General features: G+C 48.5%; 1 protein-coding gene across 3 annotated transcripts in view; it reads left to right on the top strand.

Annotated features, from left to right (window-relative positions):
• LOC119952343 (amine oxidase [flavin-containing]-like) overlaps nucleotides 1-24278 on the top strand; it is a 98597-nt gene that overhangs the window by 25135 nt on the left and 49184 nt on the right. For all 3 annotated transcript variants that reach the window (XM_038776038.1, XM_038776037.1, XM_038776039.1), the window contains 2 exons: nucleotides 2262-2399; nucleotides 17834-17938. In XM_038776038.1, coding sequence (XP_038631966.1) covers nucleotides 2262-2399; nucleotides 17834-17938 — 243 coding nt within the window. The remainder of the gene's footprint in view (nucleotides 1-2261; nucleotides 2400-17833; nucleotides 17939-24278) is intronic.

The raw sequence follows: 24278 nt of genomic DNA, 5'->3' as shown, positions 1-24278 counted from the left end.
AGTAACTTTCACCTGCGGTGTGACCAACTCGCTAAACGTGCTATCCACGACCTCCTCAGCATCGCGGATGCTCCAAAGTGAGTCCATCCGCAGCTCCAGAGCCGTCAAGCGGTCTAACAGGAGCTGCAACTGAACACACTTCTTGCACGTGAAAGAGCCAGGGACAGTGTAAGTGTCCCTGAGCTCCCACATCGCACACGAGGAGCATGACACGGGTCTGGGATCTCTTGCCATGTCTTAAACCTTAGGTAAACTTATCCAACTACAATTTCAAAATAAAAATAAATAAATTAGACAATGAAAAGAAAAACTACTTACCAGTCACTTACCAGGGTTAGAAAGCACCTCCGAAAAAGCACCTTCTCTCACTCTGCACCAAATTACCTCACTGCACCAAATTACCAAGTTGCAATTCCCACTCTGGATGTGCCTCACTGTACCAAATTACCAGGGGCTGGTTTGGCTCACTCGGCTAAATTGCTGGCTTTTAAAGCAGACCAAGCAGGCCAGCAGCACGGTTCGATTCCCGTACCAGTCTCCCCGGACAGGCGCCGGAATGTGGCGACTAGGGGCTTTTTACAGTAACTTCGTTGAATTCTACTCGTGACAATAAGCGATTTTCATTTCATTTCAAGTTGCAATTCCCACTCTGGATGTGCCTCACTGCACCAAATTACCAAGTTGCAATTCCCACTCTGGATGGGCCTCACTCCGGCTGTGTCTCCTTGACAAGCGCAAGCTTACTGTGTGCGCTTTCTGTCTGTCTTTTATGCAGACCTCAGCTAACCGATGACTCAAAAATACCTAAACTTCAAAGAGAAGAATACAATGTGCCCTTTGTGCCCCTAAACAGGCCTCAGGTGACTGACAGATAACTGCCTCTCAGCAATTAGGGTGGGGGCAGCTTATGCCAATCAGACAATAAGCTACACACTGCGCTTTTAACTGAAAAACAGCAGAATTAGATTTACCACTTACCTTTCCTGATTACCTCACTGCACCAAATTACCAAGTTGCAATTCCCACTCTGGATGTGCCTCACTCCGGCTGTGTCTCCTTGACAAACCCATGACTTCTATCACCTAGAAAGACAAGGGCAGAAGTAGCAAGTGAGCCTCACCATCTGCAAATTCCCCTCCAAACCACACATCACTTGACTTAGAACTATATCGCCATTCCTTCACAGTCGCTGGGTTAAGATTGTGTAATTTACTCCCTAAAATCACAGTGGGTTTACCTGCACAACATGGACTGCAGTTGTTAATGCAGGCAATCCACCACCAACTTCTCAAAGGCAATTAAGGATGGATAATAAATGCTGGTCTTGCCGGTGAGGCCAACATCTCATGAACAAATAAAAAAAACTTATATTCTCAATGTGCCAGGCCTACCATTACACTCCTGTGCTCTAGGCCTCCCTCTCCCTTGATTTCTTTTTTGTTATCTCTCTCCCTAGTTTAACAAACCTTACCAAGAACTAATTTTCAACCAAATTCTCTTTATTCCCCCTTTCTCCCTCCCACTAAGGCCCACTGTAGTTTTGCCTCCTCAATGTAAAGTGCTTTGAAATATTTCCAACACCTAAGGAGAGAAACGGGATTGCCAATTATTATTGTTGCATCAGTTGGTTGAGTTGCAGCTTGCCAAATTGGCCCCAGTGTCATTGAACTGAATAAGATTCCTGCTTTCTGATCGGTCCCAATTGATTCCTCCTGGAAAGCAGATTGTGCAAATATCATACAGTGACAGAATCATCCTGTCTGCGATGCCCACACTGGAGGATGGTTTGTCAGCAAATATTGCCTGGACTTGCATTTGAAGAAGAGCAATTGAGTATCACAGAGAGAGTGACTGGCACCCAGACCAACAGGAATCATTGCTATCAGAATAACAGACAAGAAATTAAGAAGAAAAATCTTACAGATAATAATGCTGCTTGTGGTGAATGTAACTTGGTAATTCACACTGTATTTACCAATACCTTTGTAAGCGCAGTAGTGTTATCCGACCACTAGGGGGAGTAGCTCTGGGAATGCTCAGGAGTTTGTACAGGGCTCCTCCCTTGGCTCCGCCCACGACTCCTCCCCCTGTGCTGCTGTATAAATACCCTTGTCCAGAGTCAGCCTGCAGTTCATCGAGAGTTCATCAACGGGTAACAGGCTGGCTCTGTAGTAAGTAGATTAAAACCACTGTTCATATCTGAAAGCACGTGTCTGGTGAATTGATGGTTCCAACACTGCTGATATAATTATTTCTCATAGGGTCCGGAGTTCCAATATGTTGACTTAGGAGGAGCATATGTTGGACCCACTCAGAATCGGATTTTGCAGTTAGCAAAGGAACTGGGGATAAACACATACCAAGTAAATGAAAAAGAACAACTGATTCACTTTGTGAAGGTAAAATATTCTACTTCAAGCAAAATTTTATAAATACGATATTAAAATGGAGGGATGTCGTTCTGGAGATTGAAGTTTGTTTAGCATGTTTTTGTTGTCTCTGACGCTACTACATACAGACGTTAAGTATAGCAGATTGTGAATTTTTCAATCTTCCATACTGTGTGCCTTCACAGCTTCACAGCTTTGGGGAGTCAGGAGGTGAGCTACTCACTGCAGAATTCCTCTGCTCTTGTTTGCCTTCACCAAAGCCATAGAGGCAGCAGTCGCAGAGCATTTGTATGCAGATTGAATCGAATCCAATAAATATCCAGAATTAAAAGTCTATATGAAGCCATTGTTGATTGTTGTAAAAATACAGCTGGTTCACTGATATATTTTTGGGAAGGAAATCTACAGTCCTCAGCTGGTCTGGCCTATATGTCATTCCAGACCAACAGCAATGTGGTTGATTCTTAAACGCCCTTTGAAATGGCCCAGTAAGACAGTCAGTTGTCTCAAATCGCTACGTAGTCAATAAAAAGGAAAGAAACCTGACGGACCACCCAGCATTGTGCCAAAATTGGGAGAGCTGTCTCACGGACTAGTCAAGCAACAGCCTGACATAGTCGTACTCACAGAATCATACTTCACGGCTAACATCCCAGACAACATTGCCAGAGATCCCTCCCACCCAAGCTTTTCCCTCTTCCAGACCCTTCCATCAGGCAGAAGATACAGAAGTCTGAAGACCCGCACATCCAGACATAGGAACAGCTTCTTCCCCACAGCTACTAGACTCCTCAACGACTCTCCCTCGGACTGATCTGTTCCCTGTAAGACACTATTCACCATATGCTGCTCTTGCTCATGTATTTGCTTTGTTTGGCCCTTGCTCCGCACTGTAACCAATCATTATTTGTCGATGTACTATTTGTCAATGTACTTGATTATTCTTTTTGTCTACTGTGTACGTACTGTGTATATTCCCTTGGCCGCAAAAAAAAATACTTTTCACTGTACTTAGGTACATGTGACAATCAATCAATCAATCAATCAATCACCGCTATCATCATCCCTGGTTGTGTCCTGTCCCACTGGCAGGACAGACCCAGCAGAGGTGGCGGCACAGTTGTATACAGTCGGGAGGGAGTTGCCCGAGGAGTCCTCAACATCATCAACACATTTCACTCCAGGCTAAAATTTCCCATACGGCAGGGTCATCCGTGCGGGAAATTTTCAACTCAGACCAATAGAGGGCACTCTCAACTGCCCTTTACAATTTTGGTGAGAAGCTTAAGACGATTCCCGTGTGGACATAGCGCATGAAGTGGCATGGGGTGCGTATGAGGGTTGTGGAGATGTGAGGGCTGGAGGGGTGGTTTATGTTTTATTCTTTTTAAATAATATTTGAACACAGTGCCTAGCCCCAAGGTAGGAGAGCCTTAGCCCCGAGATAGGCCTTCCACCTGGCCCACCACTACATCCTCCTCACTACTTCTGGAGTCAGCCACCTGGATGTCAATTATAACCCGTCCTCCTGAACCAAAAATTTGATATCTGGGCAGCCAATTTTGAGGGCTTGATTTTCATCTTTGAGTTGGGTAGTGAGAGTTGGGAAAACCCCAGGCTTTGCCTGCCCACTGTAGGAGGAAGGATAAGATGCGGGTGTGGTCTACAATTGAGCCAGCCATCGCAGGAAAGAGTTCAGAAGCAGCCAATGGGGCTACTGGGAGTCAATGTGGGCTGTTTAAAAGGCTCGCCTTGATCCTATGGGCTTTCATCCCATTTAAAATAAAACAGACAGGCCCTCCATCCCTCACATTCTCTCACCCCACCCCCCAAATACTCTCCAAGCTCGATCCGTGCCATCTTATGCCCCCAACTGCCTCCTATGGCCCCTCATTTGACCCCTGCCATGCTATGTGTTCCATTCACCCCCTTTGCCTCTCATACCCCCATGCCAAGATATGACCCCCACCAACCCGCTATAATCCTTCATGCCCCTTCATGCCTGGCTATGCTCCCAAATTGTCCCTGTGGTCCCTCATGCCTCCCCATGCAAAGTAATAGCATTTCCATGCCAATTCATCCACTATACACTGTAAAGAAGCAATTACCCCCATAGTGACAGTAGGATATGTAAAAAAAAACTTTCAAAACTGTGGTTTATTGAGAACTTTCCACTTTCTTAAAACCTCATTTTTACTGCAACCCAATAAAAGTGTCAATCATTCAGACACTTTACAGCATCAACAGCAAAAACTGGCGTGTCTCCATGAAAATTGTGGAGGAGGACTCGGTCATGCCTATCTTCAAATGTAGCCGGTCAGGTCGGGAATGCAGGTTGGGGGCCTTTGACCCAAACCAGCCTGCACCCTAAACAACTTCTTGAAGCTCAGAAGCTGCAGGGATGGGGTTGGGAATTGAGCGATGTCCGCTTTTTTCACAGGGCTTCCGAGCCATCCCAACTCTGTGAAAAACTAGCTCTCAAAGTCAGGTTTGCGGAGCCGGGAATTAACTGACCGATGGAAAGCCAGGACCGAAATTTTGCAGAATGGACAAAATGTTAATCTTTATGTTAAACAGTATATGTGATAGATTGTTAAGTCTCAGCAGTTACCAGCCTATTAGATTAAAAAAACATTTCTTGTATCCTACTTTTGCCTGTGTTTACATTTCTTTGCTTTAACTATAAGTAAAATGCCTCGTATTTTCATCTTTTTTTGATATAAATGGCAATGTGCTTCTATCACTGTTTCCAAAGAGAAATTGCCCTTTCTGGTTTGTATTGTGTTTTTGTTGTCATGGATACATCGTTGAAGTAAAGCTCCTGAAGGTAGGCTGTTATCTTTAATACATCTTTTTGTGCATACTGATATCTGGCAATAACCTTTAGGAGTTACTGAGTCACGGCTAATTCCGTCATTGTACTTACTGTCTCTGACAGGATTACCTACTTGAGTAAAACCTGCCCCAAACTACATCCAGGCCCGAATTTATAGCAGTACACAAGAGATGATCATATAACACCAGCTGATCTCACACATGCCATTTCACAATGTGTTGATGCAAAAGTAGAATTCTCTTGGAATTGATGGGCAGTTATTTGACTTCTGTGGATATCCTCTCAATTGCTACTTTCTTACGCGTATTGCATGTTTTTCTGTGTTCTCCATATGATTAATCTTGTAGCTACCTTTTAATGAACACCCAGTGTTTTAGACTATTTTAAAAGCAAGATGTTTAGGTTTTATGCAACATAGTTGGGGTTGGTTTAGCACAGTAGGCTTGTAATGCAGAACAAGACCAGCAGCGTGGGTTCAATTCCCGTACCGGCCTCCCCGAACAGGCGCCGGAATGTGGCGACTAGGGGCTTTTCACAGTAACTTCATTGAAGCCTACTTGTGACAATAAGCGATTATTATTATTATTAGTTCTATTGCTGTGTGACTGACCAGCTCTTTATGATAACAGTTTGAGGTGGTTTGATTGATTGAATCCTACATTACTCAAGTTTGTTTCTGTGACTGAACCTTATGATAGTGTAGTTTGTTGTGTAAATTATTCACTGCATGCCATGATGGTACCATCCAATTGCATACATGCCTACTAACAAAGTTTTGTGCAGCCTTTTGAAGGATTGGCCCATACATCAGTATTTGCTGACAAGAATTAGTGCACCTCTCTCCCTTCCTCCTATACCCAAGTCACCCAGTGAAACAAATTCAGTGATTAAGATACTAGAGTGTGTTCCTGTCTTCGCTACGTGCTGTGCACAATGTTACAGGCTAGGGATGTGACCTCTTTATAGTGAATATAGACCAACAATGTACAGGGACTCTAAACTTGACCACCTGCACTGGCAGTGGTGAGGGGAGGTTCTAGGTTACTTATTACAGGGTGCTAACTATGACCCATAAGATCTGCTAAAAATCCAACTGATACCTTTACTTATGAAAATTATATTAAGTGTGAATTATAAGTGCTTAATATGTACTCGAAAGCATTCATTAATGTTATAGATTGAGATTTGTGGATAATATGTACCCAAACACTACTAGATATGCAGCACCAATTCCATGTCTTCAATATTTAAAATTTCTTTCAAGTACTAATATGTTTTTTCTTCCTGATACAAATGAACATTTACCAGGCTGGTAGAAGTAGGGAACCCTGAATGACTCGTGATATTGAGGCTCTGGTCAAAAAGAAGAAGGAAGCATATGACGTGCATAGGCAGCTGGGATCAAGTGGATCCCTTGAAGAGTATAGAGGTTGCCAGAGTAGAGTTAAGAGAGAAATCAGGAGGGCAAAAAGCAGACATGAGATTGCTTTGGCAAATAAGGCAAAGGAGGATCCAAAGAGCTTCTATAAATACATAAAGGGCAAAGGAGTAACTAGGGGGAGAGTAAGGCCTCCTAAGGATCTACATGGTCATCTATGTGTGCACCCACAAGAGATAGGTGAGATCTGAAATGAATATTTCTCATCGGTATTTCCTGTTGAGAAAGGCATGGATGTTAGGGAACTTGGGGAAATAATTAGTGATGTCTTGAGGAGTGTACAAATTACAGAGAAGGAGGTCCTGGAGGTCTTAAGGCGCATCAAGGTAGATAAATCCCTGGGACCTGATGAAATGTATCCCCGGACATTGTGGGAGGCTAGGGAGGAAATTTTGAGTCTGCTAGCAGAGATATTTGAATCATCGACAGCCAGAAGTGAGGTGCCTGAAGGTTGGAGGGTAGCAAATGTTGTGCCTTTGTTTAAGAAGGGCTGCAGGGAGAAGCCTGGGAACTGCAGAATGATGAGCCTTATGTTTGTGGTGGGTAGGTTGTCAAAAGGTATTCTGAGAGACAGGATCTACAGGCATTTAGAGAGGCAAGGACTGATTAGGGACAGTCAGCATGGCTTTGTGAGTTGAAAATTATGTCTCACAAATTTGATTGAGTTTTTTGAAGGGGTAACCAAGAAGGTAGTGCAGTCGACATTATCTACATTGACTTTAGCAAGGCCTTTGACAAGATACCGCACGGTAGCTTGTTGCATAAGGTTAAATCTCACAGGATTCAGGGTGGGTAGCTAACTGGATACAAAATTGGCTTGACGACAGAAGACAAAGGGTGATTGTGGAGGATTGTTTTTCAAACTGGAGGCCTGTGACCATATTATTTATGTTAATGATTTGGATGAGAATTTAGGAGGCATGATTAGTAAGTTTGCAGATGACACCAAGATTAGTGGCATAGTGGATAGTGAAGAAGGTTATCGAGGATTGAAACAGAACTTGATCAATTGGGCCAGTTTGGCCGATGAATGGCAGATGGAGTTTAATTTGCATAAATGTGAGGTGATGCATTTTGGTAGATCAAATTGGGGCAGGACCTACTCAGTTAATGGTAGAGTGTTGGGGAGAGTTATAGAACAAAGAGATCTAGGAGTACAGATTCATTGCTCCTTGAAAGTGGAGTCACAGTTGGACAGGGTGATGAAGGAGGCATTTGGCATGCGTGGTTTCATTGGTCAGAACATTGAATACAGAAGTTGTACAAAACATTAGTAAGTCCACAATCGGAATACTGTGTATAGTTCTGTTCACCCTATTATAGAAAGGCTATTATTAAACTTGAAAGAGTGCAGAAAAGATTCACTGGGATGCTACTGGGACTTGATGGTTTGAGTTTTAAGGAGTGAATGAAGAGACTGGGACTTTTTTCCCTGGAGCATAGGAAGCTTAGGGGTGTTCTTATAGAGGTCTATAAAATAACGAGGGGCATAGATAAGGTGAAATGAAAAAATGAAAATGAAAAGGTAGATAGTCAACACCTTTTCCCAAACGTAGGGGAGTCTAAAACTCAAGGGCACAGGTTTAAGGTGAGAGGGGAGAGATACAACAGGGTCCAGAGGGGCAATTGTTTCTCACAGAGGGCGGTGAGTGTCTGGAACGGCAGTAGTAGAGGCGGGTACAATTTTAAGAAGCATTTAGACAGTTATATGGGTAAGATGGGTATAGAGGGATATGGGTCAAATGTGGGAAAATTGGACTAGCTTAGTGGTAAAAACTGGGCGGCATAGAAAAGATGGCCCAAAGGGCCTTTCGCCATGCTGTAAACCTCTTTGACTCAATGACTTCCGTTTTAAAACCCGTGTAATTTGGTTTTCACAAGGCATGTCAAGCTATTCTTGTGTTATTAGTTCTTTTTTTTATCATAGAATCATACAGTGCAGAAGGAGGCCATTCTGCCCATTGAGTCTGCACTGGCCCTTGGAAAGAGCACCCTACTTAAGCCCATGCCTCCACCCTATCCCAGTAACCCGGTACCCCCACCTAACCATTTTTGGACACGGCGGAGCAATTTATCATGGCCAAACCACCTAACCTGCACATCTTTGGACTGTGGGAGGAAACCAGAGCACCCGGAGGAAACCCATACAGGCACAGAGAGAAACTCTACACAGACTGTGACCCAAAGCCAGAATTGAATTCGGGTCCCTGGAGCTGTGAGGCAGCAGTGCTAACCACTGTGCCACCGTGCTGCCCCAGCTCCTGCTTATGTTTGCTCCTGCCTGTGTTCTAGTTTACAGCACTGCTGTTAAACTAAAAATCTACAATAGTCTGTGGCTGACTGTCTGAACCCTATAAAAAGTCAGTCCATGTGTGATTGTCTGACTAATCTCCACGATAGTGAAGCCCTGTCATTGTGTGATTGATGAACTGAACCAGGTAGTATTGAGACCCTGTTGTGTGGCTGATTGAACAGTTCAAAATGATCAAGTATATCTATAATAAAATCATAGCCTACAAAGCGCAAAGAGATAGGGAGGAAAGGGTGGCTAGGCAGAAGCTGGTCGACTCCATACTGGAGGTAGACCATAAATACTCCGAGGCCCCGACTGTAGAACTCCTGGCGGAGAGAAAAGAATTACAAAGGAACTTTGACCTGCTCTCCACCAGGAAAGCAGTACACCAACTCCGCCAGGCACGCGGGGCCCTATACGAACACGGAGACAAAGCCAGCCGCCTGTTGGCCCACCAGCTGAGAAAGCAGGCAGCCAGCAGAGAAATCGCGCAAATCAGAGATACCAGAGGCACGTTGGAAACAGAACCAGAGAAGATTAACAAAACCTTCAAGGCCTTCTACCAAGAGCTGTACACCTCAGAGCCCCCAACGGGGAAGGCTGGGATGAACCGGTTTCTTGACGGACTGAACATACCAGTTGTGGGAGAGGGCAGAAAACGGGATCTGGAAGCACCACTAGCACTGGGAGAGATCATGGACAGCATTAGCTCCATGCAGGCGGGGAAGGCGCCGAGACCGGACGGATTCCCGGCGGACTTCTACAAAAAATTTGCGACAGCGCTGGCCCCGCACATGCGGGAGATGTTCACAGACTCGCTAGCTAGGGGCACGTTGCCACCCACGTTAGCACAGGCCTCAATCTCGCTGATACCTAAGAAAGACAAAGACCCAACGGAATGTGGGTCATACAGACCCATATCTCTGCTGAACGCAGACGCCAAAATACTGGCCAAAATCCTAGCCAAAAGGCTAGAAGACTGTGTACCTGAGGTGGTCACAGAGGACCAGACGGGCTTTGTCAAAGGTAGACAGCTGACCGCGAACATCAGGCGCCTGCTGAACGTGATAATGACCCCCTCCGGGGAGAGAACACAAGAGGTGATCGTCTCCCTGGACGCAGAAAAGGCCTTCGACAGAGTCGAATGGAAATACCTCATAGAGGTACTGGAGCGGTTCGGGCTTGGAACAGGGTTCACCGCTTGGGTAAAGCTCCTGTACAACGCTCCCATGGCGAGTGTACAGACCAACAATACCAACTCCCAATACTTCCAGCTGCACAGGGGCACCAGACAAGGATGCCCACTGTCCCCGCTGCTGTTCGCACTAGCAATCGAACCGCTAGCAATCGCGCTCAGGGCAGCAAAAAATTGGAGGGGGATCCGAAGGGGAGGTAGAGAGCACAGAGTCTCACTCTATGCGGATGATCTGCTCCTCTATATCTCGGACCCACAAAGCAGCATGGACGGAATCATCGCGCTCCTGAAAGAGTTTGGAGCCTTCTCGGGCTACAAACTCAACATGAGCAAAAGTGAGATCTTCCCATTACACCCGCAAGGGGGGGGGGGGGGCAGCACTAAAGGGGCTGCCGTTCAAACAAGCCCGACATAAATTCCGCTACCTGGGGATCCAAATAGCCCATGACTGGAAAGGGATCCACAAATGGAACCTCACCAGCCTGACGGAGGAAGTTAAAAAGGACCTGCAAAGATGGAACACACTCCCGCTCTCCCTCGCGGGGAGAGTTCAGACGATCAAAATGAACGTACTGCCCAGGTTCCTCTTCCTGTTTAGATCCATTCCGATCTACATCCCCAAGGCCTTTTTCAAAGCGCTGGACAAACTCATCATGGCGTTCGTATGGGGGGGTAAAAATGCTAGGATCCCAAAGAAGGTCTTACAAAAAACAAAAACCAGGGGAGGGTTAGCCCTCCCGAATCTACAATTCTACCACTGGGCAGCAACAGCCGAGCGAGTAAGGGGATGGATCCAGGAGCCAGAAGCTGAGTGGGTGCGTGCGGAGGAGGCCTCCTGCATGGGAACCTCCCTCCGGGCCCTCGCCACGGCAGCACTCCCATCCCCACCCAAAAAACACTCCAGCAGCCCAGTGGTGACAGCCACCCTCCAATCCTGGAACCAACTGCGGCAGCAACTTGGCCTGACCAAAATGTCGAACAGGGCTCCCATCTGCAACAACCATAGGTTCAAACCAGCACTGACCGACGCCACCTTCAAAAGGTGGAGGCAGGACGGGGGGACACTGACAGTCAGGGACCTATACGCGGACGACAGGATCGCAACACTGGACGAACTGACAGAGAAATTTCAGCTAGCTGGGGGGAACGAGCTACGGTACCTGCAGCTCAAAAACTTCCTACGAAAGGAGACAAGGACGTACCCACAACCGCCACGACAGACACTACTGGAAGACCTACTGGACGCAAGTATCCTAGAGAAAGGGAACTGTAGTGACATGTATGACCGACTGGTAGATAGGGACGACACCGTACTGGACGCAACAAGGAGGAAATGGGAGGACGACCTGGGGATGGAGATCGGGTGGGGACTCTGGAGCGAAGCACTGCATAGGGTCAACTCCACCTCCACGTGCGCAAGGCTCAGCCTGACGCAACTAAAAGTGGTACATAGGGCCCACTTAACAAGAACCCGTATGAGTAGGTTCTTCCCGGAGGTGGAAGACAGATGTGAACGGTGCCAAAGAGGCCCGGCCAACCACGCCCACATGTTCTGGTCCTGCCCCAGACTCGTGGAGTACTGGACAGCCTTCTTCGAGGTAATGTCCAAAGTGGTGGGAGTGAGGGTGGAGCCATGCCCGATAGTGGCGGTCTTCGGGGTTTCAGAACAGCCAGATCTATTCCTGGGGAGGAGGGCGGATGCCCTTGCCTTTGCCTCCCTGATCGCCCGCCGTAGAATCCTGTTTGGCTGGCGGTCAGCAGCACCGCCCAGAGCTGCGGACTGGCTGTCCGACCTCTCGGAATCTCTCCAAATGGAGAAAATCAAATTTGCCATCCGAGGGTCGGACGACGGCTTCCACAGAACGTGGGAGCCATTCATGCGACTGTTCCGGGACCTATTTGTGGCCAATGTACAAGAGGAAGAATAGTCGGGGGAAGGTAGCGGGAGGGGGGGGGGGGCTACAGGTTCGTTACGGGGGTTCGATGGCTAGCTAAGGCCCAAAACCAAGCTAAATAAACATGTTGAGGGGGGGAGGGGGGGGGGGGGGGGGGCGCAGTTACTACTACGAAGATGCTTACCTGTAAATATGTGTGTTAATTTTTGCGTGTTTGTTTTTGTTGGGTTTTTTTTTCTCTCTCCTAACAATTTGTAATTTGTTCAATATAAAATACGAAAACTGAATAAAAACATTTATAAAAAAAAAAAGTATATCTATAATAGTGTGGCATCAGGGGAAACCTGTTCATATATTTCCTGTGTATGAGCATGAGTAAGAAACACAATAGAGAAATAAAACAACGTGACATGAAGGCCCCTCCATGACGAATAGTTAGGATGTAAACTGCGGACAATCGCTAAATTGGGATGTAGAGTTATATTCCAGCAGTAATATCACCAGAAGGTGATCTCCTTTCAGAGCTGCTGTTTCCCTGCTGTGTAATTACAAAGTCTCATGTTTCCAGGCAAGTGAATAGTGTGTTCGCCAAGGAGTTGGAGACTTCCTGCTCACTGTATCCACTGATAAGATGTTGCTGCTGATGCCATGTCATGTATGATGACATTTCTGATGATAACATTGTTGAAATTTCTGATAGATTAGCTTCTGTATCCTGTTGCCTTTGGAATCGGCCTTCGTTCCTGTTTGAGGTAGAGCACAAGCACAGATTTCTTTGACCAGTGTTCCAATACTATCAAAGAATCATTTCACAAACAATAAATGTCATCCTTGCATTTTCTTACCATTTTATAATTTGTACAGTAATGTAACAAAAAAAAGTTTATATTTCCAATGTTTTTACATATGAGATGTGGATTGCAACTTTTCCCGCCCAGCGGAAACCAGGCCAAACCTTTTAGGAAACAAAGCCTCGGTCAGAAGAGACCCAAAACGGTAAAAAAATAAAAACAATTGGTTTATATTTGGCCAAGAGGAACGTGAATGTTTTTCTGGATTTCACAAGAAAACTTGAAGCCTCCCCTGCCCCAGTCTTCACTCCACATTGAAACAACATCCCAAACATTTACTGTTGGAAACCATTCAATCAGATCCCTGGAAACAGCTTTTTGCCAAGTGAAATCCTATTCCCAGCTCCGAAATCTTTGTTTATAGCAGACAAAATATTCAAACCATTCAAACAAACTTCACAAAACAAATACCCCCAGCACAATCCCATCCATCCTAACCCAGCTTCGGACCAAGACTAACGACCCCAACGTCCCCCCCCCCCCCCCCCCAAAAACAACCCAGCCCACAAAGAAAGCCCTACCAAACTGACCAACCCCCCCCCCCCCCGCCTCCAACAGTTAACCAGCTCTCTAAAAATGTAATGAACGGCTGCCACCTCGAGTAAAACACATCTATCGATCTTCTCGTGGAATATTTTATCTTCTCCAGATGCAGAAAATCCACCACGTCACCCTAACCAAGCTGACGTCTTAGGCGGTGCTAGGGACTTCCATCCGAGCAGGACGCCTCTGGGCTATTAGAGAGACGAAGGCCAAGACATCCGCCTTCTTCCCCTCCTACAGCTCCGGCAAGTCCAAAACTCCAAAGATGGCCACCTTCAGGCATGGCTCCACCTTAACACCTAGAATCCCTGAAACTGTTTTGAAAAAGGAGATCCAAAACTCAACAAGCCTGGGAAAAGACCACAACATGTGCATATGGTTTTCCGGCCCCCTAGACCACCTCTCACACCTATCCTTCAACCCGAGAAGAACCCACTCATACGTGCCCGATTCAAGTGTGCCCTATGCATCACGTATCAAACTTAACCTCGCGCAAGAGGTGGTGGAGTTGACCCAATGAAGAACTTCACTCTATACTCCCCTACCTCCCCCCCCCCCCCCCAGACCACCCCCAACTCGTCCTCCCACTTCCTCTTTACTTCTTCCAAAGAAGTTTTCTCTGTCACCAACATCTGCCTATAAATGTCTGAGATCCTTCCCTGCCTAGCTAGTCCAAGAACAGAAACCTACCCAAAAGCGAAGGTGCCTACACCAGGGGAAATTAAGGAAGCACTTTATGCACACAATCTCGCATCTGCAAATATCAAAATATATTCCCTCTCGGAAGCTGGAACTTCTCTGCAATCTCTACTAACCCAGCAAATCTACCCTCCAAAAACACGTCTCTAAATCTCTCTAGCCCTCCAATCTCTCTCATGCTCTGGATGTTGAATCTAGACCCGACATCACAAGCCTATGATTCCTGGAGATCGGCGTCAACAGCAACATGGAACTTAAGTTTAAATGCTGCCTAAATTGGTTCCAAATTCTCAAAGAAGCTATTACCACTGGGCTTGATGATAATCTTACTGGTGAGAACAGGAGCAGTGGTAACTAGAACCCTCAAGCTCGATCCTATAGAAGAAGTTTCCTCCATCCACCCCCATATGGAGTCCGGATCCTTAAACCATCCCTGTACCTTATCAATGTTTGCCGCCCAGTAATAACACAGCAGATTAGGTAGTGTCGACCCCCCCAAACTGTCTATCCCTCTGTAAAAAAGCCCTACAAATCCAAGGATGGTGAAGGTTATAGTGCTAACAAAGAACAGCAAGTTATTTTTGATAAACAAAGCTAATTTATTACATTATGCTGAATTAGATTTGAACATATTACTACAGAATTAGTTAAGTAAAGATTACACTACACATCTGTGGTGAATCACAATCCTAGTAATTCACACTATGTTTTATTGTATGTGTTGTGTCTCTGTAAACTCGGTATATGAGCAGTTGCGCGGCTCTGCCCATAGGGGGAGATGAGGAGTTTGTACTGGGCTCCACCCTTGGTTCCGCCCAGGGCTCTTCCCACTAACTGGAAGTATAGAGATCTGCAGTTGTGAGCCTGCTGCCAGTTCATCTCGTCGCAGGCAGGCTCAGTGGTAAGACAATTAAAACCACTGTTCACTTCCAACCACGTGTCTTGTGAATTGATGGTCACATTAACATCTACACTATTAACTATACTATTAGTTCAACTATCTCATAACTACTCTGTCTTGCTCTCTTCCACTCTCTCCATCTGTATCCCAGAAGTTAAGGACATTTATATAGTTGCTCCATAGCAACCTGGGCAGGGGTTCTCCCCTCCCGGCGGGGGGTCCCAGCATTTTGGGGTGGCGTGAACCAGTCCGGTGTCGGGCCGCCCCAAGGGTGCGGAAGTCTCCGCACCTTTAGGGACCAAGCCCTCACATTGAGGGGCTAGGCCCGTGCCGGAGTGGTTGACACTCCGCCGGCTGGTGTGAATGGCCTTTGGCGCCACGACAGCTGGGGCTGAAAGGACTTCGCCTGCTGATGTAAGTCCGCGCATGCGCCGGAGCGTCAGCGGCTGCTGACGTCATCCCGGCGCATGCGCAGGGGAGGGGGTCTCTTCCGCCTCCGCCATGGTGAAGACCATCGCGAAGGCGGAAGAAAAAGAGTACCACCATGGCATAGGCCCGCCCGCCAATCGGTGGGCCCCGATCGCGGGCCAGACCACCATGGCGGCACCCCCCCAGGGGTCAGATCACCCTGTGCCACCCCCCAGGACCCCAGCGCCCGCCCGCGCCGTCTGCTCCCGCTGGTAAGGTAGGTGGTTTCATCCACGCCGGCGGGAGAGGGTTGACAGCGGCGGGAGTTCGGCCTATTGCACGGCTCGCCGCGGGGGACCCGCCGACCGGCAAGGCGCGATTCCCGCCCCCGCCGAATCTCTGGTGGCGGAGAATTCGGGACACGGCGGGGGGCGGGATTGACGTCAGCCCCGGGCGATTCTCCGACCAGGCAAATGAGTTGCTAACACCTTAGCTAACGGTTCAGCTTCAACATTTAACAGAACATTAGATCGTTACCATTCACACTCCATGGGATCCTTCTCCTTTTTAAAGATCAAGGAGATCGATGCCTGAGTCAGCGTGGCTGACAGTACCTCCTGAGACAGCGAATCGTTGACCATATCCAACAGAAGTGGAACCAGCAGCCCAGCAAACTGTTTATAAAACTGGGCAGTGAATCCACCCGGACCTGGTGCTTCACCTGACTGCATTAGACGAATACAATTCAAAACCTCCTCCAATTGGCGCCTCCAGCTCCTGCCTTCTATCCTGCTCCACCTCCAGAAAGATCAACCCATCTAAATATTGTACCATGGTCAACTTCGCCTCCAGAGGCTCAGACTTGTCCAGCCCACAGTAAAAGGTCACAAATGTCTCATTGACCTTCTCTGGGGCAGAAGCCAACCCATGACCTGAGACCCTGATCTGAACAATATCCCGGGAGGTACTGTCACCTCTGACGGTGATGGGGGACACTGAGAGCAGCCCGGCTCCAATAACAGAGCCACATAATGTTGGACATGATTGCCGAGTGCCCCCCCCCCCCACCCCATTATGAAAATGAAAATCGCTTATTGTCACGAGTAGGCTTCAATGAAGTTACTGTGAAAAGCCCCTAGTCGCCACATTCCGGCGCCTGTCCGGGGAGGCTGGTACGGGAATCGAACCGTGCTGCTGGCCTGCTTGGTCTGCTTTAAAAGCCAGCGATTTAGCCTTGTGAGCTAAACCAGCCCCTCCAACCCCATTACCCGCCAACCCCAGGGAGCAAAGACCTACCCAATACAAAAAAAACAATCTGGGAATAAACCCGACGAGCATGGGAAAAGGAAGAAAACTCCTCTACACTCGGATGTTTAAATCTTATGGTTCTGCCGCGTAACCTGTGTCCTGGCATCAAAGCTCGAATGAAACACTTGTCCAACCCATCCTTTCCGCAACCTTGTTTGATCCCGAACACTCAAATGTGTCTCCTGTAAAAAGACCACAAACAACCCACTGAAAATCAACCCCCCCCCCCCCCCCCCCACCACCCCCAGCAAAACAAACACCCAAAACCTTAAGTAACAAATAAAAAAACTTATGATCCAAATATCTTGCTGTGGGTCTGGAATCACGTGTAGGCCAGAGCAGGTGAGGACATTAATGATCCAGATGTGCTTTTACAACAATCACCAATGGTTTCACGATCATCAGTAGAATTAATTCTAGATATTTATTGAATTGAAATTCCACATTCTGCCATGGTGGGTGTGGTGATTGTCAAGGGCATCACAGCAGAGGAAGAGTCAGCTGGCCAGGGTGACCAATCAGGACTCAGAGTGGGGAATCCACTCCGGGGAGAGGAGCTTTACGAGGCAGAGGTATTTTAGAACTAGCGGCAAACATGCTGCTGCTCTTGAGGATCACTAAATAAATCCCTTTTTGTTCGCTAAGAAGTGCATGACAACAAATCACCACAGGAGGATTTGAACCCTAGTCCCCAGAACATTACGCTGGGTTTCTATGTTACTAGTCCAGTAACAATACCAATATACAACCCTTGTAACAATTATGTATCCAGCAGAGTGCTGCGTATCTCTTGCATAATGGACATGCATGGTGACGTTATATCTGAAGGTAGGGCACATAATCAGCACTTCAAGGTGTATCCTTGAGTAACAAGAACATATCCAACACAGTAATGGGTAACTTTGAGTAAAATGGTATGTAACCAGCACAGGACTGTACATCCCTGAGTATCATAAACATATTTAATGTAGTAACTGGTATGTCTGAGTAATAGATGCATATCCAGTGCAATATAATCTCTGAGTAATGAATACGTATCCAGCAGTTTCCGTTGCATTTACTCTCGTCTTTTACAGGGAAGGTCTTACCCGTTTAATGGGCCATTTCCTCCTGTGTGGAACCCTATTGCGTACTTGGATTACAACAACCTCTGGAGAACTTTGGATGAAATGGGAAAGAAGGTGACAAGCTAGCTGCTTTCCAGAGTATTCTGAGTTGGAAAGGTCGCATACGTTTATTTTCCTGTCTATATTTCCATTTCTTGTCTCTCTTGTAGATATGTAGTCAGTGAGATAAGAAGGGGTGCTCTTCTAACCTCTGCTGCCCACTAACTAGGAACTGGGCTCACCAAGAGCCACCTGTTTGACATAGATCTGGGGTTGACATCTGGGGCGCAATTTAACTGGACAATTTCTAAGTGTAATTTTGGGAGTGATTGGTGAGACAACAGCCCATAGTTAATGACACTTAGTACTGGAAATGAACCCCATGAGCTTCTCACCATTATCTGCTGTCTGATTCACCTGACTCACGTCTCAGCAGCTCACCACTACCAAGAGGGAGCTGCTTCACAGAACTCCCTCCCCACTCACTCCTCGTCAACACACAAGCATGTCAGCACACAGACCTGCCCCTCGCTTTGACAATGCTGACCTGGTCAGGCTTCCTGACACCGTTGATGAGAGATGGGGCAGCCTGTTCCCATGAGGGGGTCAGAAGACCAGCAGCAGGGTCACCAATACTGCCTGAGCGAAAGTGATAGTGACTGTCAGTGTGGGCAGGACCATCGTACAATGTAGGAAGACCAATGACCATCATTGAGCTGCAAGGTTAAGTTACCACCTCTCTCCTGGTATTTATTCCACCTGCCAACCCTCAAATTCCCATCCATCCACTCCCCCCCCCCCCCCCGCACCCTTTCCACATCTGACCTTTGTGTTGTTACTCAGCAGCCTCTGGGGCACCAACCAGCACAACCCTTTCATGTCCTGTTGCAATGCCCACACATGCCACCTACTATAAACTCCCTGATCCATTCAGTGCACGGCTCACAAAGCCCTCTCTTTGTCCCCACAGGAGAAGATAGCCCATAATAAATGGATACAAGTCCTCACCCCCCATGAGGAACGGACCCTGGAGATGGTGGTGTTGACTGAGGAGAGAGAGTAGTCACCAACTCAGGATGTTGGCCTGTGCCGCAGAGGTGCAGATCCATTGTCCGTTCACCCAGATCACTTTTCTCAAGTGAGTAGTTCATGTCAGACAAAATGATCCTTCCCTCTTACTGACCACATGTCCATTGTCTCTCAGGATCTCCATCTGATGGGGCTGGGCCAGCCAGAGTCATCCTCCCCCACCCAAGAGAACACCTCGGAGCCAAGCTCCAAGGAGACCACCATCGAGGCCTCACAGCTGTCATCCCCACCTTCCACCAGCACAGAAACACACACCTCGGTGGGCGTCATTAGTGGACAGGCTTCTGCGGCACAATCTGGTGGACACCATACAGTTGCTGATGCACATCACGTGGAGGCAGGAACATCCAGGGGAGTCAGCAGTCAGAGCTCTGCTGGATTCCAGGGCTCAGCTGAGACCTGGTCAGATGCTGAGCCTCTGGACAAGGTTAGCCCAGAACTGATGCAGATGCCAGGACATGGCCGTGAGATTCAGGAGAAGATGTCAGTGACTTTCCAGTGAGTGCATAGCCGGTTGGAGGAGTCCAAAAGGCTCTGTGCGCAAGAGATAATGCCAACAACACGTGGCATGAAGCCAACTGCTAGGGTGGTGACTGTAGTGGACCACCAGATTATTCCAGGCATTGGAACCACATTTTGAGCAGGCTGATGCACCGCTCAATGACAGCACGGGTGGCAACATGGGCCTCATTATTTCGGGTCTCCGCCTTGGTCTCCAGCCTCTGCACTGGCATCTTAAATCATCAGCCAGGACCTCAGCGGGTACCCCTTATGCTGCAAGAGCCAAGCTGTCATCCTGGGGATCTCCGAGTGTCCCAGGATGTAGCTGTCATGCACGCTCCCTGATGGCATAGATATTCAGGGCTGCAGTGATCTTAATGGGTGTCCTCTTCCTCCATGGGGTGCCAAGTCCATGAGGACATGGCACAGGAAAAGCACCATCTCTTTGTTGGTGCCTTTCAAGCAGGGGTTGAGATGGGGTCTCCTGCAGCACATGCTGTCTGTCATCTCAAAAGCCCCACAACGCCTGTGCACCTTGGGTCATTGCTGGCCTCACGCTCTGGGTTCCTCCTCGGCCTGATGGGCGGCCGGAACTTCAAGGTGTGTGGCCGCCACCTGCATCTGGGGTACCGCATTCAACCTGCATCAACCCTGCTGTCTTCTCTGGCATCTGGCTGCCTAGGCTGCTACCAACACCATGAGGGCATCCTCTGCGGGACTGGCACTGCCATTCATTTTGGTATCTTTATGGAATTGGGGAAAGTGAGAGACTGACAACCAGTTAGGGCTTCCACCCCCCCCCCCCTCCCCTAATTCACACACTCACCCTTTGGTTGTGAGGATATCTGCAGTACTAAGTGTTTGATTGTTGACTGCTGCCTCTATGATGCTGATGCTTCAAGAGGTCAGGCAAACTGTTCAGGCTTCAAAGTTTGATTGAAATGTGATGCTGTCATTTCCGGTGGCGGCCGTGGATTGAGTGGTCGCACATTTGGTGGCTCCCGCTCAAGTTGGATATTTTCAGCCCTACCCCACCCAAATGGTGCGGTATTTAAGGGCAAAAGGTGTATGAGTGTCCAGAGAAGGTGACACTGCTCTGGTGAAGCTAATGTATGGATCAGTGGATGGGAAGTGCCATGAGAAGGAGAGAGCAGCTGGAGCAGGAACGTTTTGTGGTGCTCCACAGGTGAAGATGGCAGAGGGGGGGGGGGGGGCAAGGAGGCAGTGCTGCCCACCCAATGGCCAACGGATCAGCTGGTGGAGCTTTTGAATAACAAATTCCAGCAGCCGAGGTAAGAGGCTTTGGAGGATTTGACCAAGGTGGTGGAGCCGCCCAGGGCGACGATTGAGAGGGTGGAGCGAAGGCAGGAGGCTCAGGGCCTGGCAATCTGGGCTAAACAGCTGCTGGTAATGCAGAACAAGACCAGCAGCGCGGGTTCAATTCCCGTACCGGCCTCCCCGAACAGGCGCCGGAATGTGGCGACTCGGGGCTTTTCATAGTAACTTCATTGAAGCCTACTTGTGAAAATAAACTATTATTATTGTTATATTAGAAGGAGGAGCATGAGGAACGGCTGGCCTCACTGGAGATGGAGCTGGGGATGAGGTTGAACAGCCAGAAGAGGTTACGAGAGAAATTGGAGGACCTTGAGAACCGCTCCAGGAGGCAGAATTTGAGGATTGTCGGGATGCCTGAGGGCATCGAGGGAGCGGAGGCTGCCAAGTGGCTAACGTGCTGGAGAGGTTGATGGGGGCGGAGGGCTTTCGACCTGCCCCTTGGGTGCACAGGGTGCTGTGGAGGAGGCCGCAGGTGGGGGAACCGCCGAGTGTGATGGTGGTGAAGCTGCATCGATTTTTGGACAAGGAAAAATTCTGGTGGGCGAGGCAGGCCAGGAAATGCACCTGGGATGAGAGTGAGCTGTGGATTAATCAGGACCCTGGCAGAAGAACTGGCAAAGCGGAGGGCTGGGTTTAACCAGATAAAGGCTGCCCTCTTTAAGGAGGGGTGAAATTCAGGGTTTTGTACCCTGCCCGCTCTTGGGTGACACACTAAGAGCAGGAGTTTTGACTCACCAAGGAGACGATAGACTTTATGAGGGACCATGGGCTGCGAGGATTGTGAGGACACTGAACTTTGGAGAGGAGCTTTATGTTCATTGTAAGGTACATGGGATGGGCAATTTGGGTGGGTTTCGAAGGGGGAGTGGTCTGGGTGAGTGTGCCTTTTGTTTCTCTGATTATTGGTGGTTGGGAGGATTGGGGGTTAGAGGTATATTGGAGGCATGAGGGGAAGTCAGAGACCTTGGGAGAGGTCCACCATGCTAGCTGGGTGGGTTAGTTAACGGGAGTGAAGTGGGGGGCTGCCAGGAGGTAGGCATGGGGGGGAGGTTGGTTTTGTTGTTTGGTCGTGGGGATGGGGGGAGGGTTGGTGACATGCATGTGGTTGGTGTGACACAGGTGGGAAGGGAGAGGTGGAGGTGGACATCCGGGGGGGGGGGGGGGGGGCGTGACATGGATGGGGGACTGGCTTAAAAATGGATATGATTGATCGGTCGGGGAGGGGGTGCAGGGCGCCCCCTGACCAGGTTGGTCACATGGAATGTGAGAGGGCTGAATGGACCGGTTAAACAGTTGTGTGTGTTCATGCATCTGAGTAGTCTGAAGGCAGTCATTGGATTTTTGCAGGAGATACACCTGAAGCTGGGAGATCGGGGGCAGGATTCTCCTGCAACTGGCCGGATGGCCCGACGTCAGCACCAACAGCGGCGCAACCACTCCGGCTTCGGGCCGACCAGAAGGTGCGGAATCCTCCACACTTACGGGGAAACAGGCTGGCGCCGAAGGTCCGGCGCGAGTTGCTGCATGCGCAGGACCGCCGACGTGGTTCTGCGCATGCGCAGACTGGTAGGGTATTCTGGCGCATGCGTAGGGGGGTGTCTTCTCTGCGCCGGCCATGGCGGAGCCCTACAGTGGCCAGTGCGGAAGGAAGAAGTGCCCCCACGGCACAGGCCCGCCCGCAGATCGATGGGCCCCGATCGCGGGCCAGGCTACCGTGGGGGCCCCCCTGGGGCCGGACCCTCCCGCGCCCCCCCCCCCTGAGGACCACACCAGATGGCCTACCAACCAGGTCCGTGTGGGACTATGTCCAATTCACGCCGGCGGGACTGGCCAGAAACCGACGGCTGCTCGGCCCATCGGGGCCCAGAGAATTGCTTGGGGGGCCACTGCCAGTGGATTCACACCGCCCCCCCCCCCCCCGGGGATTCTCCGACCCGGTGGGGGGTCGGAGAATCCTGCCCATGATATCACCCCTCGCAGGTTCCTCAACAGCAATGGACGATATGACTGTGAATGTATTATCATGTCCTGAACTTTGTCATAGAAATGATGTGTACATCGATGTGTGACTTATTCCACATATCAGTGCCATTCTCTATCCAGCAGCCGCAGCTGTGCAGGCCCTTCCAGATGTCCTAATCACACCGGAACCAAATCCTGGCATCCATATATTCCACCATTGCTCAGGGTGCAGTTGAACATCCATGACTTCCAACGTGTTTAACCTGCGGTGACATGCCAGTTACATGCAGACTCACCACACCAGCAACAAAAGCATCAGCAATCTGCATCACCCTTTCTTCAATGGCGTCATCAGGTGGCTCATTTGGATCAATGTCGCACACCAGGTCCCACAGCGACTTCTTGCTTCAAACCGGATTGGAAATGGCTACTCATCTCCTCAGTTCCCCTCAGTAGCTATTGCGCCAGCTTCACATTTTAAAAATGGAATAATAAACGATGCCCAAGTGATTTCTGGCCATTTAATTCTCAGGAAGCCATTATATTTGACTTCAATCTCACTAAAATTAATGCAAATAGTGAAATGCTCGCCATATTTGGGTGAGATCTGGAACCCACCATCGGGAGTGGGCCAGTTACATGGCAAACTGATTCAAGCCTGGTGTGGATCTCCATTTTGGCCTTTCCCGCTATTTAACTAGAGCGCATAGATGCAAGGCTAGTGCAACGCAGTGGTTAAATCAATCACGCCCCTGGCAAACACGTAAGTGCCAAAAAGATGCAATCAACAGCTCTGACAATCCTGGGAGTTCTGGCAATTTCTGAAACAGTTGAGGTCCCACTGAGTCGTTTGTTTGGGAGCATGATCAAATTGCCTGAATTGAGATGCCCTGGCAGTCATGTTTCACAGAGGAAAGCAGAACGCATTTGCTGAACTGATAGAAGTGAAATCAAAAATCCTCCCGTGATTTCTCTGGGAAGAACCAGTGGCCGAATAGTCGACATCTGTGGTCACATCGTGTGTCCCTGTGAGAGCGGTCTGTACTGTGATTAAAATGCAACTGCTTGAGGCAGAGCTCTCGAGAGGGGTTTTGGAATGCGCAGATTGATATATCAATCCTATGGGATGGATATTTTTAAGATGATCGTGCTCCTACCTGGTTACCTTTTTGATTTCCTCCTCCTGTGCAATATTGGAGAAAAATCAAATGGACATTAAAAAGGATTGGGTATTTATTCTAACTTGCTTTGAAAATTTCCCTTTGTCAGATAGAAATATTGAAAATGGAGGGGGGGGGGGGGGGGGGGGGGGGGGGGAGGAAGGGTGTTTAGTGTCAAGCATCAGCCAAATGGGTAATGCATCTTTTTGCATTCCATGTGGCACAGGATGGTAGTGAGTCACAAATTAGATGTGTTGGGTGACTAATGGCTGGAGCATGGGGGATATCTCCACGAATGCATTTAATCACAGTTGGCAATCCTGATATAGATCATATAAAATATGATTCCCACTGAGAAATCAGTC

Source organism: Scyliorhinus canicula, chromosome 17 (genome assembly GCF_902713615.1).
Source record: "Scyliorhinus canicula chromosome 17, sScyCan1.1, whole genome shotgun sequence".
NCBI lineage: Eukaryota > Metazoa > Chordata > Chondrichthyes > Carcharhiniformes > Scyliorhinidae > Scyliorhinus > Scyliorhinus canicula.
Note: the sequence above shows the minus strand (reverse complement) of the source record. Positions and strands in the feature narration are given on the sequence as shown.